This window comes from Canis lupus, chromosome 12, assembly GCF_003254725.2.
Source record: "Canis lupus dingo isolate Sandy chromosome 12, ASM325472v2, whole genome shotgun sequence".
NCBI lineage: Eukaryota > Metazoa > Chordata > Mammalia > Carnivora > Canidae > Canis > Canis lupus.
This window is the reverse complement of record NC_064254.1, coordinates 7,888,605-7,907,371: the sequence shown is the minus strand read 5'-3', so window position 1 is coordinate 7,907,371 and position 18,767 is coordinate 7,888,605. Positions and strand designations below refer to the sequence as shown.

The window sequence follows — 18,767 nt, the reverse complement described above, 5'->3', positions numbered from 1 at the left end:
TGTTATATAACTTGAAGTTTAGAATTGCAACACCTCCAGTTTTCTTTTTCTTTTTTAAGATCCCTTTGGCTATTTTGGGTCTTTTGTGGTTCAATACAAACTTTAGGACTGTTCTAGTTCTGTGAAAAATGCTGTTGGGTCTTCTGATAGGGATTGCATTAAATCTGAAGATTGCTTTGGGTAGTATAGATATTTATCAATATTTGTTCTTCCAATCCATGAACATGGATTGGAATGTCTTTCCATTCCTCTGTGTCCTCTTCAGTTTCCTTCATCAATTTTTGAAATAGTTTGAGAATAGGTATTATATTAACTCTTCATTAAATGTTTGGTAGAATTTGCCTTTGAAGCTGCCTGATCCTGGACTTTTGTTTGTTGGGAACTTTTTGATTACTGACTGAATTTCATTGCTGGTAATTGGTCTGTTTAAATTTTCTATTTCTTCTTCTTCCAGTTTTGATAGGTTATATGTTTCTAGGAATTTATCTGTTTCTTCTAGGTTGTTCAATTTATTGACATAGTTTTTCATAATGTTCTCTTACAATTGTTTCTATTTCTGTAATGTTGATTGCTATTTCTCCTCTTTCATTTGTGATTTTGTTTATTTGGATATACTCTCTCTCTCTCTCTCTTTCTGATGACTCTGGCTAGAGGTTTATCAATTTTGTTGATCTTTCCAAAGAACCAACTCCTGGTTTCATTGATATGTTCCTTTGTTTTTTTTTTTTTAATTTCTGTATCACTTATTTCTGCTTTAATCTTTATTATTTCCTTCCTTCTCTTGGTTTTGGGGTTTTGTTTGTTCTTTTTCCTATCTCCTTCAGGTGTAAGTTTAGGTCATTTGAGATTTTTCTTGCTTCTTGAATTATTGCTACAACTTCCGTCTTAGAACTGCTTTTGCCACATCCCAAAGATTTTGGACCATTGTGTTTTCATTTTTGTTTCTATGTAATTCTTTATTTCTTCTCTGATTTCCTCATTGGCCTATTCATTGCTTACCATTGTGTTTTCATTTTTGTTTCTATGTAATTCTTTATTTCTTCTCTGATTTCCTCATTGGCCTATTCATTGCTTAGTAGCATATTATTTAACATCCATGTATTTGTGCTTTTTCCAGATTTTTTCTTGTGAATTCTAGTTTCATAGGATTGTGGTCAGAAAAGATGCATGGTATGATTTCAATCTTCTTGAATTTGTTGGGGCTGGTTTCATGGGCTAATAGGTCATCTCTTCTGGAGAACATTCCATCTGCACTTGGAAAGAATGGTATTCTCCTGTTTTAGGATGGAGTGTTCTGAACATATCTGTTAAATCCATCTGGTCCAGTGTGTCATTCAGAGCCACTGTTTCCTTATTGATTTTCTGTTCAGATGATCTGTCCATCAATGTATGTGGGGTATGGATATCCCCTACTATTACTGTATTATTATAGATTATTTCCTTTATGTTTGTTATTAACTGTTTTATGTATTTGGGTGCTCCTATATTGTGTGAATACGTATTTACAATTGTTATAGCTTCTTGTTGGATTGTCCCCTTTATTATTATTATAGTTGGGGCATAAATATCTACAATTACATCTTCTTGATGGATAGACCCCTTAATTATGATATAATGCTCTTCTTCATCTGTTACAGTCTTTAGTTTAAAACCTAGCTTGCCTGATATAAGTATGGCTATTCCAGCTTTCTTTTGACATGCATTAGCATGATAGATGGTTCTCCATCCCCTCACTTTCAGTCTGCAGGTGACTTTAGGTCTAAAATGAGTCTTTTGTAGACAGCATATAGATGGGATATTGTTTTTTAATCCACTCTGTTATCCTATGTCTTTTGATTGAAACATTTAGTCCATTTACATTCAAAGTAATTATTGATATTTATTTATTGCCATTTTGTTACTTGTTTTGTGGTTGTTTTTGTAGTTTTTTTTCTGATCTTTTTTTTTTCTTTCATGATTTGTCAGCTTTCTCTAGTGATATAGTTGAATTTCTTTTTCTTCATTCTTTGCACATCTATCACTGGTTTTTGATTTGTGGTTACCACTAAGTTTGCATGTAACACCTTCTGCATATAGCAATCTATATTAAGCTGATGGTTGCTTAAATTTGGATGCTAATTTTAAATAGTATATTAAAATTTCAATTTACAATTGTTTGTTGTGAGTATATAGAAATACAACCTATTATTGTATCAATAATACAATACATAGGTCCTTTTATCCTATGACCTTGCTACTCATATACTAGTTCTTTTTTTTAAATTTTTATTTATCTATGATAGTCACAGAGAGAGAGAGAGAGAGAGAGAGAGAGAGAGAGAGGCAGAGACACAGGCAGAGGGAGAAGCAGGCTCCATGCACTGGGAGCCCGACGTGGGACTCGATCCCGGGTCTCCAGGATTGCACCCTGGGCCAAAGACAGGTGCTAAACCGCTGCATTACCCAGGGATCCCCTCATATACTAGTTCTAATAACTTTTTTGAGGATTGTTTACAGATGGTCATATTGTCTTGTTCTTTTCCAATCTGTACATTTTAGCCATTGTACAGAGGTATACTTGTTCTTTTTCAATCTGTAGATATTTTATTTATTTGTTTGTTTTTGTGTGTATGTATTCCTTGCCTTATTACACTGACTAGAACCTCTAGTACAACATTGAATAGTAGTGGTGAGAAAAAACATCCTTTTTCTGTTCCTGATCTTGGAAAGGAAGTATTCAGTCTAATGCTGGCTTTTTTGTAGATGCCCTTTGTCAAATGATAAAGTTCCTATTCCTAGTTTACTGAGAGTTTCATGAAAGGGTGTTAAACTTTGTCAAATGCTTCTGCATCTACTTAGATGACTGATGTTTTGTTTGTTTTTTAGTCTGTTAATATGATGAATTATATTGATCGTATTTTGAATGTTAACCCAATCCTCCATTCATAGAATAAATGCTCACTTGGATTTATTTAACCTGTTGAATTTTTTTTAAAGATTTTATTTATTTATTCATGAGAAACACAGAGAGGAGAGAGAGAGGCAGAGACACAGGCAGAGGGAGAAGCAGGCTCCATGCAGGGAGCCCGATGTGGGACTGGATCCCAGGTCTCCAGGATCAGGCCCCGGGTGGAAGGCGGCACTAAACCACTGAGCCACCCGGGCTTCCCTTTGTTGAAATGTTATTAAGAAATGTGTGTTGGGGCACCTGGCTGGCTCAGTCAGTAGAGCATGCAACCCTTAATCTCAGGGTCATGAGTTCAAGCCACATTGGGTATGGAGCCTACTTAAAATTAAATTTTTTAAAAGTATTCCTAAGAAATACTGATCTATAGTCTACTTTTCTTATAATGTATTTCTCTGGTTTTTATATCAGGATAACATTGTCCTTATAAAATTACCTGGGATATGTTTCTTCCTTACATTTTATATGTTTTATTTTTTTTTTTAATTTTTATTTATTTATGATAGTCACAGAGAGAGAGAGAGAGAGAGAGAGAGGCAGAGACACAGGCAGAGGGAGAAGCGGCTCCATGCACCGGGAGCCCGATGTGGGATTCGATCCCGGGTCCCCAGGATCGCGCCCTGGGCCAAAGGCAGGCGCCAAACCACTGCGCCACCCAGGGATCCCCATTTTATATGTTTTAGAAGCATTTCTGTAAAATTGGTATTATTTCTTCCTTAAGTATTTGGTGGAATTCACCAATAATGCCATCTGGGCCTGGAGTTTTCTTTGTAAGAAAGTTTATAGCTATACAGTTTTTTTTTAAGATTTTATTTATTTATTCATGAAAGAGAGAGAGGCAAAGGCACAGACAGAGGGAGGAGCAGGCTCCACGCAGGGAGCCCGACATGGGACCCGATCCTGGGACTCCAGGATCACGCCCTGGGCCGAAGGCGGTGCTAAACCGCTGGACCACCAGGGCTGCCCAACTATACAGTTTTTTAGTGAATATAGGGATATGGAAGGTATCTATTTTTTCTTGATGAGGTTTAGTTTGTATCTTTCAAGGAATTTGTCTATTTCATCTATATTGTCAAATGTACTTTCATACCATTGTTTTTAGTATTCACTTCTTATTTTTTTAATGTCTGTAGGGTCTGTAGGAATGTTCCCTCTTTCATTCCTGGTCGCTGATAATTTACATCTTCTCTCCCCCCACCCCCACCCCAATATCTCTGGTAAGAGATTTATCAATTTTTGTGGATCTTTTCAAAGAGCCATCTTTTGATCGGCTCTGGATTGTAACAGAATTCCTACCTAGATTCAAGGGTGCATTTCCTTGTTAGTTTGCATTTTGAGTAAGAGCTCCTTTTTATGATCCCAAATCTTTAAGAGCATCACATCACTCACAGAATTACTGGTTAAAGATGGCCAGATGAAAAAAATTCACTTACTTCTCAGTGTTATTATAGAGCCTTTTACAATACAAACTTTCAGTTAATCCCTATTTTCAGTATGATTCTTCCACTTTCAGATGTGTCTAGTGTCTTCCAAGCCTAGGCAACTCTGTAGTTCACATTCTCCAAACACTAATTCTTCAGTCTTTAGTTAGTGTGCGGTGAATGCAGTTATCTAGCAGTATGACTTTGGAAAGAGGACACAAAGCTCTGTTTCCTAAACAGACTTATGAGCAGCCCGCTGGTTTTTACCTCTACCTTCACTTCGGTTTCCAATTCTCGAGCCCTTTGAAGGTCCTGTGGCATACATTACATTGCTTCTCAACTCTTCCCACTGCCAGTTTAGGACCAACCTGGCCCAGGGTGCTAAATCAAGTGCCACTTACCTTTCTCACTATCTTGCTTTCAAAATGCTATTATTGCTGTCTACCCTCTTGTTCTTTTGAGTTTATACATTAAAACAAAAACAAATGCTTTTGCCGCTTTGGGGTTTTAGGAAGAATCAGAGGTAAAAACATTTTTTTTGGAGGCATGTTTTATCTTCTCTGGAACTTAGAAGAATTGGAGGTACACTCTGGGTAAAGGGTACCAAATTCAAGGGCATTTCTCTTAGAGACAGGAAAATTGGGCCCTGTCACACACAGGAAGCTGGGGGCTGAGGTGACACACTGGATTTTTGCCAAGTCTGCTACATGTAGCTAGGACCCCATCTGCTTGGTTCATTCTCTAACTATTCTGACATTTCCAACAGGGAAGTTGTAGGATTGATCTGTTATTGCATCATAAAGAATCTATGTCCTCTACACTGCTACCTTTGCTCTTCAAGCACCAGAAAGTACATAAGAGGTATTGCCAACTTACTTACGCAAGATTTCACTTAGGCCACTCCAAAAAGAGGAGAAGCCTCGAGTCCCTTACCAGGTCCCAGCATGGCCAATACACAAAATTCTTCTATTCTTTGTATATATATGCCTTTTAAAAATGACATTAGCAATCATGTTATTTATAATTGGTTTAACGTTTCCCCATAGAATAATTCATGGAAGTTTATGTTTTTCTCATTGAAAAAGAGATCATCTCAGGGCACTTGGGTGGCTCAGTGGTTAAGCATCTGCCTTTGGCTCAGGGCGTGATCCCGAGTCCTGGGGGCAAGTCCTACATCAAGCTCCCTGTGAGGAGACTGCTTCTCCCTCTGTCTATGACTCTGCTTCTCTCTGTGTGTCTCTCATGAATAAATAAACAAACTCTTAAAAGAAAGAAAAGAAGAAAGAAAGAAAGAAAGAAAGAAAGAAAGAAAGAAAGAAAGAAAGAAAGAAAGAAAGATTATCTCTCATTTCAGGTGTAATCTCTGTACTTACCATAATCAGTAACATAAAACTCATACATGGTCTGATTTGTGCCTTTAGGTATTTCTGGTAAGTCTAACTTGCTTCCATGACTTCGTATAAAGGCCTCAAGCTTTTCTCTGCTTTCCAGTTCCAAAAGAGCTCCTAAACTCCACATTAGGCCAAACACAAATAATTTGTGAAGATGTTCGACACATGAAACACCACCTTCTTCTTTGGAGGGAATTAAACCTTCCAGTAGATTGAGAGACTGGAAATAGTTTAATACAAGAAAATAAATTTTTGTAGTCAAATTTTTGAAACATAAATTTTTAAATAAGAAACTTAAAAGAAGGAGGAAAAGGGGGAAGAAAAAATATATCTCTAGATATAGCTTGATCACTGTCCTACAGCAAACAGCATTTAGAGAAAAGTCATCCTGCTTTCAATAGTTTTCTTGGACTAGCAGAAAAATGCCAAAATGGGGGACTGGGGGTGTGATTTCTAACCCCAGTTCATGCCACCAACTTCACTGAGCCTCAGTTTCCAGATCTGAAAAACAAAGGGCCTAAACTAGATGTGGGGTTTGTTTGTTTGTTTAGACTATATGTTTTCTAGGGTAGTTTCTGGATCGAAAGTTTAGTGACTCCAAATTTTCTACACCTCAGATTGTATTTATTTTTCACTTTTTGCAGGGCTCAGCAAACTGTGGCCCTAGGGGCCCAGCCACCTGTTTGGCAAATAAAGTTTTCCTGAAACACAGTCACACTCATTCACATAGGCACTGTCTCTGGCTGCCTTTGCAATACAGCAACAGATGTGAGTGGTTGAGAGGGACAGTTGTGCAAACATTTGCCTAAATATTTGCTACCCACTCATTTAAGGAAAAGTGTGCCAACTCCCATATGGCATCAGAAAGCAATGTATCTACAGTAAGACATTCTCAGTTTTGCAAAACAAAATTAATTCAATTAATTCAAGATAAGATTTTCATTCATATTATGCATTTTAAAGTAATTACTAAATAGTTTGTTGATTTGGGCCCTTATGTATTACTTCTTATCTTCCTACCCTCACTGACTGCACTGACTGGCATCCCTTCTTAAACTAAGAAAACAAAGCACCAGAATGGATCATAAAAGATCACCTGAAGCAGGAGAGCCCTTCAAAATCTATGATTAATTCTGCTTCCCTCCCACCCCCCTACCCCCCACCAAAGACTATTAAGGAAAACTCACTGAGTTTGGGGGATGGGGGAACACACACACACAATGCTAGAAACTACTTGGAAAATTGTTTAAAAGTTTTCCCTATCTATAAACTCTAAATTTGCAATGCTGAGATTGCCATTTGAGTTTTCTTGCTTGTCATCAGATCTTTTTTGTGCTTTTCTGTAGGACTGCCTGCTTTATTTATTTTGTCTAGTGTCATTATTGGGTGCACTTTCTGGGAAGGTTACTAAGCTTGACAGTGGGAGAGATAGATCATTCCTCTTCCCCTGCCAACACCCACCCTGGGCAGAGAAAATAATAAAGCAGATGGTAGTAAAATCATTAATTAAATCTTACAAAATCTTTAACAGGAATCAAACTTCACCGAACCTTCACAGCCATATCATCAAAGTATTTCTATGGATTGAATGAATTTTCTATTTGAGACCTGGCCTCTAAGCTGCAAGAGGGTGGGCAGAAAGTCTCCAATCTAAATAGTGAATGTACATAATCTCACCTGCATGATATAGTTGCACTCCAGGAGCTGCATTTTTGGATTGAGGCTTAGTTTCATATACGTATATGTATCTTCAAATATTTTATCATACAGGTCGAGGAAGACAGAAGCTTCCTGTGTAGTGCGCTTCTTCAACCATGCCTGCAACAGACAAACAGAACCTCAGTTTATGAAGGAAGTGACCCCGGGGAAGAGCCTGGGCGCGCTCACCTGGGTCTCAGGTCCCCACCTGCAATATCGCCCTCCAACTGAGCGCAGAGCTGCTAATATAAACCATGCCCATCCTGGAGACCGTGGCAGGAGAAGCATTTTCAATATTATGGACTTCAAACAGAAGCTTACAACTAGGGGCCATGGGGATGCGATCTCCATTGGCCAGCGTGAGGGTTTTATTGTCATCCAACACAGAATTTAAGTTCTCGATCCAAATGGCATCCACAGGGCCATCTAAAATTAAGAAAATGTTTTCACCTGCAAATAATTAAAAGAGAAAAGAATCACTTTTCACCTGCAAAAAATTTAAACATGGTGTTATTTAACTGGGGTGAGGGAGGGGAGTACGGGGATGGGGGAGGTTCACAGAAGAAAGCTGACATGTACCTTTTTTAGCTTTTAATGTTTTTCTCCACAGAGTGGAAAAAATCCCATCTGTCCAGTCATTAGTAGCAGTGTCCAGTCTGCCAAACATCTGAGGCGCAGTAATCGCTTTGGGATTCATTCGCATCTCTCTGTGAGGCCTCCCACACTCAGTTAATGCCTTCATCAAAATTGTTATGACAGTTGTCTTCCCAGAACCACTGGGCCCTAGAGTCATCAAACCATGACGCACCAGAGATGTCTCATATAACTGCACAACAGGGCAATCAATTGAAAAATGTAACTAATGAGTCTCTTGCTGACATTTGCAGAAGCAGCGTGCTGAAATTTAAGCGGCTTTAAATAAGCTCCTACTAAAGTAACTAGTTCACTATTTAAAAGATGAAAAAATGCCCTCCCCCAAATGGTTTCACTAGATGTAGGAGGTAGCAAATGAGCGCCACAGTTAAAAAAAAAAAAAAAAAAAAAAAAAGATAAGTGATTAAAATTATGACAATGTGAAACTCTAATGACATTTTGGAAATAATAAACTCGGGATCTAGGTTTTGCTTCTCAAACTACTATTCCTGGTGATTTGGGTTTGCCCATAACATAGGATTTTCCAGGCACAAGCTTTCTGCGCATTCAATGTGATGATGCCGCCCCCTGGCGGCAAAGCAAACCATCACAGTGAAGACCAGCTTGAGAGGAGGATGTCCCTGCAACCGATTCGTTCAGGCAATGCTCCAGGAGAAACTGACAAGGAGGTAGGGGAAGCAGGACAGGAAAGGGAAGTCAGACAGGGTGCGATCGAGGACAAAATCCTTTAGAGGGAAGCCTTAACACAGATCCTGCGGGGCACGCTGGAATGTAAGTTACACCTGCGTTTGTTCACAGGGAAGCAAGGGAGCTTGACTCTACTACTCACTCCATCACCCATCAGTCTTTAACTAAGGAGAGTTTGGTTTAAGGGGGATGGAAAATAAACTCCCAGGCAGTGCCTGCTAGCCAAGTGGCTCCAGTCGTCCTGAAAGGATGGTGAGCGTGGGCTATTAGAATCACGCAGAAGCCGGGGAAAGGGCACAGGGTTAGGGTAAAGGAGATTCAAGGAGACATGCTAAGAACAAGACAGAGTCTGTTACAGCGTCCTCTCTATTGTTTTCTTAATAAAAATAAGAAGTCAAAAGCTCACAGCTGATCAGAAGCAGAAGTTATGTTATTCTACCATTTTAGAGGAAAATGCATTACTACTATAACCCATCATTTAGAAGCAGCAAAGTCACAGCCCATCACATTCTGTTCAAGAGTAACACTATTGACACTGGGTACCACCACCATATTCTAGTCCCCTACCCACTGAGATGACTATGACTTTAGTATTCAATATACTAGATGCATATGTCACATAGGAAATTTTGAAAAATTTCCTAGAAATTGAAAAAAAAAGTGTTTAATGGCTTCCAATCCATGGGTGATGAAAAATACTTAAAAACTGTTCCTCACATATTTTCCTATGAAACTTGGATATGTCTTAGACACTCTCACTTCTGGCAAGAACAGTAAGTTAAAATAAGAACTGTTATTTTTCAAATGCAGTTCTTAACATCCTCCACAATTTCAGCTCCCTCATTTCCAAATGCCCTGGAAAATACTCCTGAAACATCAGGCCCATAGAAATTTAATCCTCCATCTCCACCAGTCCTTCCTGACTCTGCTGAGTCAACTGTTGGGTGTCACAAGGATGAAATGTGATGGACAAAAAGACACCAAGAGACACAGGCAAAGGATTAAAATTTTAGTGTAGGTGTGAACTTGTCCATACCCAAAGCAGAAGTAAAGCAGCATTCCTGGATTCCTCAGACCCCATGCCCATGAAGGTCCCCAGCTATGAGTGATACTGCCAGACAGACACAAGAAGCCAGCAGGGTCACTCCATCTCCCCAGCTTTTTATAACCTACTTGAGGCACCTAGGTGGCTCAGTGGTTGAGCGCCTGCCTTTGGCTCAGGTCGTGATCCCAGTGTCCTGGGATCGAGTCCCGCATTGGGCTCCCTGTGAGGAGCCTGGTTCCCTCTCTGCCTGCCTCTCTCTGTGTGTCTCTCACAAATAAATAAATAAAATCTAAAAAAACGCCTACTCTCCTCCCAACTGTTCTTGAGATTCTGGCTACTGCCCAACCTGCTCCCCAGAAATAGGTAATCTCAGTAAATCACTGCTTGTTTACTGCAAGGCAGGGTCAATCCTCTCTCTCTCTCTCTCTCTTTCTCTCTCTCTCTCTCTCTCTCTCTCTCTCTCTCTCATCAACACATCCTCCTGAGGACTCTGCTTGCAAGGATGTTTTTCATTTACTTTCAACCTTTACATTAAGTAAAACTAATATTCTGCATTCTTCTCTTCAAATGGTGATCTTTTGACAACACACACTTGTTATGATACTGGTAATAGATTAAAATGTCTTTACCTGCACAAGTTTGAGATTCCAGGGCGGGTGGTTAATCAAACCTTCTATCTGAACCTGGTTGGCTACTGCAGCTTGCAGTTCCACATAGGTACTACTATCCAGTTGTAATCCTGGAAACAGGTCATTGATTAAGCTGAGGAACAGGGGTTCATCTTCATCAACCTAAGATGGCAGAGAATAAATATACTTCTTCAGCCAACAAATAATTATGGGCCGGTGAGGAAGGTCATAGCACTTATATCACTAGATGCCCAGAAAATCATATACCACTCTCTTACCATGACTTGTATCCTCTAGAACCAATTGCTAAACACTACCTCTGAATCCATATTACCTATAGCATTGTACCCAGAGCTCTTTGGCATTCAACATCTTCTACAGTCTACTGCTCAAGGTTTGATCTCATTACTTTATCATAGGAATTCCATGCGTCTCACAAACAGGTATATGGGTTAACTTTAAAAACATGCAAGTAATAGTCCCAGCCCCATGAAAATAGAGTATTAATATTCCATTTAAATTAGGAAAATAGGGGATCCCTGGGTGGCTCAGCGGTTGAGCGCCTGCCTTCGGCCCAGGGCATGATCCTGGAGTCCCTGGATCGAGTCCCACATCGGGCTCCCTGCATGGAGCCTGCTTCTCCCTCTGCCTGTGTCTCTGCCTCTCTCTCTCTCTGTCTCTCATGAATAAATAAAAATCTGAAAAAAGAAATGAAAGAAGAAAGAAAAGAAAGAAAGAAAGAAAGAAAGAAAGAAAGAAAAGAAAAGAAAAGAAAAGAAAAGAAAAGAAAAGAAAAGAAAAGAAAAGAAAAGAAAAGAAAAGAGCCATAATCCTACCTGCCTGGCTCATCCAACAGTGGCTGGAAAACCATCAGAGCAGTGCTCTGCCTTCCTTACAAGCTGTAGATTTGAGAAAACTAACCCTAATTAATCCTCATTAATATCAATATCACCATGTTCTCAACTGCTGGCCCCTTTGATATCTCCTAATTCTCTGGGACTCCTCTGTTGCCTTCTGGAATTCCTGCCTAGCAGTTTCAAGAAGACTATTATCCTCTGAAAGGGGCAGAGGATTTGGCGTCAGAAAGTCTTGTGGTTTTTTGTTCCAGCTTCTCAACTGACTGTGATTGTGGGTGAGTCTTCTAGACTTGGTTTCCTCAAAAGGCAAAAGGCAATGAGCACACTAGCCATTCATACCCTACAGAGTTGCTGAGACACAACCAAGACAATATCACCGAAAAAAACTCTGTAATGGTAGGGAGCCACTGGATGTTAGTTGTTAGTTTCTGTAACTAGACTGGGAGCTTCCTAAGAACCATTTCTTCCTCTTTCTCTTGTGCTCCCAGGGCACAGGCACAATATGTAACACATAGATCCCTTTTTTTTTTAATGTTCCAAAATTTTTTATCTTTAAAAAAAAAAGATTTTATTTATTTACTCAGTAGAGACACAGAGAGAGAGAGGCAGAGAGAGAGGCAGAGGGAGAATCAAGTTCCATGCAGGGAACCCGATGTGGGACCCGATCACGGGACCCCAGGATCACTCCCTGGGCCCAAGGCAGACACTCAGCCACTGAGCCACCCAGGCATCCCCCAAAATTTTTAAATTTTTAAAATTTTTTAAATTTGTTTTTATTGAAGTTTGATTTGCCAACATATAGTATGAAACCCAGTGCTCATCCCATCAAGTGCCCTCCATGCCCATCACCCAGTTACCCCAACCCCCTGCCCACTTTCCCTTCCCCAACCCTTTCTTCATTTCCCAGAGTTAGGAGTCTCTCGTGCTTTGTCTCCCTCAATAGTTTTTCCCACTCAGTTCCCCTCCTTTCCCTTTTAATTCCTGTCACTATTTCTTATATTCTCCATATGAGTGAAACCATATAATGTTTGTCCTTCTCTGATTAACTTACTTCACTCAGCATAATACCCTCCAGTTCTATCCACATTGAAGCAAATGGCAGATATTTGTCCTTTCTGATGGCTGACTAATGTTCCATTATATATATAGACCACATCTTCTTTATCCATTCATCTGTTGAAGGACATTGTGGCTCCATCCACAGTTTGGCTATTGTGGACATTGCTGCTATGAACATTGGGGTGCAGGCGTCCCAGTATTTCACTGCATCTGTATCTTTGGGGTAAATCCCCAGAAGTGCAATTGCTGGGTCATAGGGCAGGTCTATTTTTAAATCTTTGAGGAACCTCCACACAGTTTTCCAGAGTGGCTGCACCAGTTCACATTCCAACCAACAGTGCAAGAGGGTTCGCCTTTCTCCACATCCTCTCCAACATTTGTGGTTTCCTGTCTTGTTAATTTTCACCATTCTCACTCACTGGGGTGAGGTGGAATCTCATCGTGGTTTTGATTTGTATTTCCCTGATGGCAAGTGATGCAGAGCATTTTCTCATGTGCTTGTTGCCATGTATAGGTCTTCTTTAGTGAAATTTCTGTTCATGTCTTTTGCCCATTTCATGATTGGATTGTTTGTTTCTTGGCTGTTGAGTTTAACACGTTCTTTACAGATCTTGGATACCAGCCCTTTATCTGATATGTCATTCACAAGTATCTTCTCCCATTCTGTAGGTTATCCTTTAGTTTAGTTTTGTTGACTGTTTCTTTTGCTGTACAGAAGCTTTTTATCCTGATGAAGTCCCAATAGTTCATTTTTTCTTTTGTTTCCCTTGCCTTCATAGATGTATCTTGCAAGAAGTTGCTGTGGCCAAGTTCAAAGAGGGTGCTGCCTGTGTTCTCTAAAATTTTGGTGCTTCTCTCACATTTAGATCTTTCATCCATTTTGATTTATCTTTGTGTATGGTGCAAGAGAGTGGTCTAGTTTCATTCTTCTGCATGTGGATGTCCAATTTTCCCAGCACCATTTATTGAAGAGACTGTCCTTTTTCCAGCAGATAGTCTTTTCTGCTTTGTCGAATATTAGTTGACCATAGAGTTGAGAGCCCATTTCTGGGTTCTCTATTCTGTTCCATTGATCTATGTGTCTGTCTTTGTGCCAGTACCACACTGTCTTGATGATCACAGCTTTGTAGTACAACCTGAAATCTGGCATTGTGATGTGCCCAGGTCTGGTTTTCTTTTTCAATATTCCCCTGGCTATTCGGGGTCTTTTCTGATTCCACACAAATCTGAAGATTTGTTCCAACTCTCTGAAGAAAGTCCATGGTATTTTGATAGGGATTGCATTAAATGTGTAAATTGCCCTGGGTAGCATTGACATTTTCACAATATTAATTCTTCCAATCCATGAGCATGGAATGTTTTTTCCATCTCTTTGTGTCTTCCTCCATTTCCTTCAGAAGTGTTCTGTAGTTTTTAGAGTATAGATCCTTTACCTCTTTGGTTAGGTTTATTCCTAGGTATCTTATGCTTTTGGGTGCAATTGTAAATGGGATTCCTTAATTTCTCTTTCTTCAGTCTCATTAGTGTTAGAAATGCCACTGATTTCTGTGCGCTGATTTTGTAACCTGCCACATTGCCGAATTGCCTTATGAGTTCTAGCAATCTTGGGGTGGAGTCTTTTGGGTTTTCTATGTACAGTGTCATGTCATCTGTGAAGAGGGAGAGTTTGACTTCTTCTTTGCCAATTTTAATGCCTTTTATTTCTTTCTGTTTTCTTATTGCTGAGGCTAGGACTTCTAGTATTATGTTGAATAACAGTGGTGAGAGTGGAAATCCCTGTCATGTTCCCGATTTTAGGGGAAAGGCTTTCAGTTTTCCCCCATTGAGAATGATATTCACTGTGAGTTTTTCATAAATGGCTTTTAAGATATTGAGGAATGTTCCCTTTATCCTTACACTTTGAAGCATTTTAATCAGGAATGGATGTTGTACTTTGCCAAATGCTTTCTCTGCATCTATTGAGAGGATCATATGGTTCTTGTTTTTTTCTCTTGTTGATGTGATCTATCACGTTGATTGCTTTATGAGTGTTGAGCCACCCATAAATCCCACTTGGTCATGGTGAATAATCTTCTTAATGTACTATTGGATCCTATTGGCTAGTATCTCATTGAGAATTTTTGCATCTGTCTGCATCAGGAATATTGGTCTATAAATCTCCTTTTTGGGGAGGTCTTTGGTTTGGGGATTAAGGTGATCCTGGCCTCACAAAACGAGTTTGGAAGTATTCCGTCCCTTTCTATCTTTCAGAACAGCTTTAGTAGAATAAGTATTATTTCTTCTCTAAACGTTTGATAGAATTCCCCTGGGACTTTTGTGTCTTGGGAGGTTTTTGATGACTGCTTCAATTTCCTCACTGATTATTGGCCTGTTCAGGTTTTCTATTTTTTCCTGTTCCAGTTTTGGTAACTTGTGGTTTTCCATACAAGCATCCATTCTTCTAGATTGCCTAATTTGTTGGCATATAGCTACTCATAATACGTTTTTAAAATCGTTTGTACATCCTTGGTATTGGTTGTGATCTCTCCTCTTTCATTCGTGATTTTATTAATTTGAGTCTTTTCTCTTTTCTTTTTAGTAAGGTTAGCTAGGGGTTTATTTATCTTATTAATTCTTTCAAAGAACCAACTCCTGGTTTTGTTGATCTGTTCTATAGTTCTTCTGGTCTCTATTTCATTGAGTTCTGCTTGAATCTTTATTTCCTCTCTTCTTCTGCTTGGTGTAGATTTTATTTGCTGTTCATTCTCCAACTCCTTTAGGTGCGAGGTTAGCTTGTGTATTTGATTTTTTTTCCTTTTTTCCTTTTTTTTTTTTTGAAGGAGTCTTGTATTGCAATATATTTCCCTCTTAGGACTGCTTTTGCTATATCCCAAAGATTTTGAATGGTTGTATTTTCATTTTCATTAGTTTCCATGAATCTTTTTAATTCTTCTCTAATTTCCTGGTTGACCCATTCATCTTTTAGTAGGATGCTCTTTAACCTCCACGTGTTTGAGTTTCTTCCAAATTTCTTCTTGTGATTGAGTCTAGTTTCAAAATATTGTGGTCTGAAAATATACAGGTGACAATCTCTATCTTTTGGTATCAGTTGAGACCTGATTTGTGACCCAGTATGTGGTCTATTCTAGAGAAAGTCCCATGTGCACTTGAGAAGAATGTGTATTCAATTGTGTTCAGATGGAAAGTTCTGTATATATCTGTGAAGTCTACTTGGTCCAGTGTATCATTCAAGGCCCTTGTTTCTTTGGTGATGTTCTGCTTAGAATATCTGTCATTTACTGAGAATGTCGTGTTGAAGTCTCCTACTATTAGTGTTTTGTTATCTAAGTATCTCTTTACTTTGGTTATTAATTGATGGATATATTTAGCAGCTCCCACATTAGGGGCATAAATATTCATGATTGTTAGGTCTTCCTGTTGGATAGACCCTTTAAGTATGATATAGTGTCCCTCTTCATCTCTTACTATAGTCTTTGGAATAAACTTTATCTGATATGAGGATGGCTACCCCAGCTTTCTTTTGAGGACCATTTGAATGTTAAATGGTTCTACACCCTTTCATTCTCAGGCTAAAAGTGTCCTTAGGTCTAAAATTAGTCTCTTGCAGACAGCATATAGATGAGTCTTGTTTTTTTATACAGCCCAATACCCTATGTCTTTTGATGGGATCATTTAGCCCATTCACATTCACAGTAACTATCAAAAGATAGGAATTTAGTGTCATCACATTACCTATTCAGTCTCTGTTTTTGTGGATCGTTTCTTTGGGCTCCCTCTTCCTTTTACAGGGTCCCCCTTAATATTTCTTAAAGAGCTTGTTTGGTGGTCACATATTCTTTCAGTTTCTGCCTATCTGGGAAGCTCTTTATCTCTCCTTCTATTCTGAATGACAGCCTTGCTGGATGAAGAACTCTTGGCTACAAGTTCTTCTCATTTAATACCCTTAATATATCCTGCCAGGCCTTTCTGGCCTGCCAGGTGTCTGTGGATAGGTCTGCTGTTAATCTGACATTTCTCCAGATATGAGGAAAGAATCTTTTGTCTCATGCCACTTTAAGAATTTTCTTTTTAGGGCACCTGGGTGGCTCAGTGGTTGAGTGCCTGCCTTTGGATCAGGTCATGATCCTGGGGTCCTGGTATAGAGTCCCCTATTGGGATCCCCACAAGGAGCCTGCTTCTCCCTATACCTGTGTGTCTACCTCTCTCTCTGTGCCTCTCATGAATAAATAAAATCTTTTTTAAAACAATTTTCTCTTTATCTTTGAAATTTGCAAGTTTCACTATTAAATGTTGAGGTGTTGAACGTTTTATATTGATTTTTGGGTGTGGGGGTCCTCTCTATCTCTTGGATCTGAATGCCTGTTTCCTTCCCCAGATTAGGGAAGTTCTCAGCTATGATTTGTTCAAATATTATTTGTGGTCCTCTCTCTCTCTCAATCTCTCTCTCTCTCTCTCACGCGCATCTCTTCTGGAATCCCAATTAGACGTATATTCTTTCTTCTCAGGCTATCATTTATTTCCCTAAGCCTTTCCTTGTAGGCTCTTGTTTTTCTCTTTCTTCCCCTCAGCTTCCTTCCTTACCATCAACTTGTCTCCTATGTCACTCACTCTCTCTTCCACCTCATTAGCCCTACCAGTTAGGTATCCAGTTTGAACTGCATCTCATTTAATCTATTTTTAATTTTGGCCTGATTAGATCTCAATTCTGAAGTAATGAAGTCTCTAAAGTCCTTTACCCTTTTTTCCAGAGCCACCAGTAGCTTTATAATTGTACTTCTGAATTGACTTTCTGACATCGTATTTAAATCCAAATTTGTAACTCTGTGGCAGAGAGTACTATTTCAGGGTCTTTCTTTAGTGGTGAAGTCTTCCTTCTAGTCATTTTTTCCATTGCAGAGTGGCTGTAGGACAGGCTGAGTCAAAAATATCAACCACAACCTAAATTAAATACACCCTAGATGATTTTGAAGAGGTCAGAGACCAGAAAATAAAAGAAAAAGAACAGAACAAAATAAAACAAAAGGACCACCAAAGTGAAAAACAAATTTTAAAATAAAGAAGTAAAAATAAAAAGCAAAAAAGCAAAAACAAAGAAGAAAAAAGAAAAAAAAAAGTAAAGAAATGAGGAAAAAGAGAAAAAAAAAAAAAACAGGGGATGATGGTCGTGAAGAAGTGGTAGTGGAAAGAGAATGTAGTCTACCTGAGGAGTCCTAGAAGGCGATCCTCTTGTTTCTCAATGTATTTTGTTCTGTATGTTAGAAGATGCTCAATCCCAAATTAATATAAACCGGCAATACTTATAGAAATCCCCAACATTGACCACAAAAACATAAACAAGATAAAAGAGGGGGCAGAATGGCAAGGAAGAGAGAATATAATCTCACAGGATGAACCAACACGGTGTTCCACTTGGTTCTGGGTGTATGTTGGTTGTGTTTTAGAAGGTGCTAACTTCCACCATTGTAAAATAAAACAAGGCAGAAAAAACAAAAAACAAAAACCCTTATCTCATATATCTACCAAAATTAAATTGGTACATTGAAGGGAATCCAGAAGTGAAAAATATATCTAAGACATGTAATTGTAGAAATATGAAAGTCAAAAAGGAAAAAACTTAAAAATGAAGAGCTGGTAAATTATTGTAGTTAGGGTGGGAAAAGAGAAAAAATGTTGGAAATGTTTAGTCTGATATAAAAATGAGTCGTAATGGAAAAATAAAGAAAGAAAAAAAAAGGGCCATCTAGTTCTGTGTACTATTTTCCCTCAGTCCTGGAGCTTTCCAGCCCTGCTTCATCAGTAAACTCACTCTTCCCCTGTTCTTCCAGCTGGTCTTCTGAGGGAGGGGCTGCTGCGCTGATTCTCAGGTGTGTGTGCCTGAGGGGAGATGCTCTACCCCTTGTCAGGTGCTGGCTCAGTATAAGCTGTTTATCCTGTGAGGCCTTTGTTCCTCAGAGGCCCCACCTCTCCCAGGCACATGGTGAAACAAAGAGGAAAAACATCAATGGCGGCAGCCCTGGAGTCAGCTCCCCGTGAGTAACTAATCGTAGTCTCCCAGTCCGCACTGGCCTAGATGCTCCCAGGGGCAGCGAAGGTGCACTGATCTGCACAACTTGGGGGTCCCCAGCGGCAGGAGATTCCTCACTGTCCTGTGCCCTCCCCACTTCCACCTGTCCTGGGGGGAAGGGAGGATAACTGGCTTTGTCCGCTTGGGCGCCCAAGGATCCTGGGCTCGTGCTGCTGGACCCGCGCTCCCAGGGACCTCCTCCCAGGGAATGGGATACAGCCACCGCCGTCTGGAGCCAGCCTGCCCAACTGATTGGCTTTTCCCAAATGGCCCGGAGGGCTGTGGCACGCCAGCCCTTTACTGATATCAGACCGTGGT

The 18,767-nt window shown here is 39.6% G+C and overlaps 1 protein-coding gene across 1 annotated transcript in view; it reads right to left on the bottom strand.

Annotated features, from left to right (window-relative positions):
• Positions 1-18,767, bottom strand: part of DNAH8 (dynein axonemal heavy chain 8) — a 363,394-nt gene that overhangs the window by 172,394 nt on the left and 172,233 nt on the right. The window contains exons 49-53 of the mRNA XM_025418650.3: positions 10,470-10,631; positions 8,034-8,280; positions 7,663-7,904; positions 7,434-7,574; positions 5,739-5,976 (exon numbers count right to left, since the gene is read on the bottom strand). Of these exons, the coding sequence (XP_025274435.3) occupies positions 5,739-5,976; positions 7,434-7,574; positions 7,663-7,904; positions 8,034-8,280; positions 10,470-10,631 (1,030 nt within the window). The remainder of the gene's footprint in view (positions 1-5,738; positions 5,977-7,433; positions 7,575-7,662; positions 7,905-8,033; positions 8,281-10,469; positions 10,632-18,767) is intronic.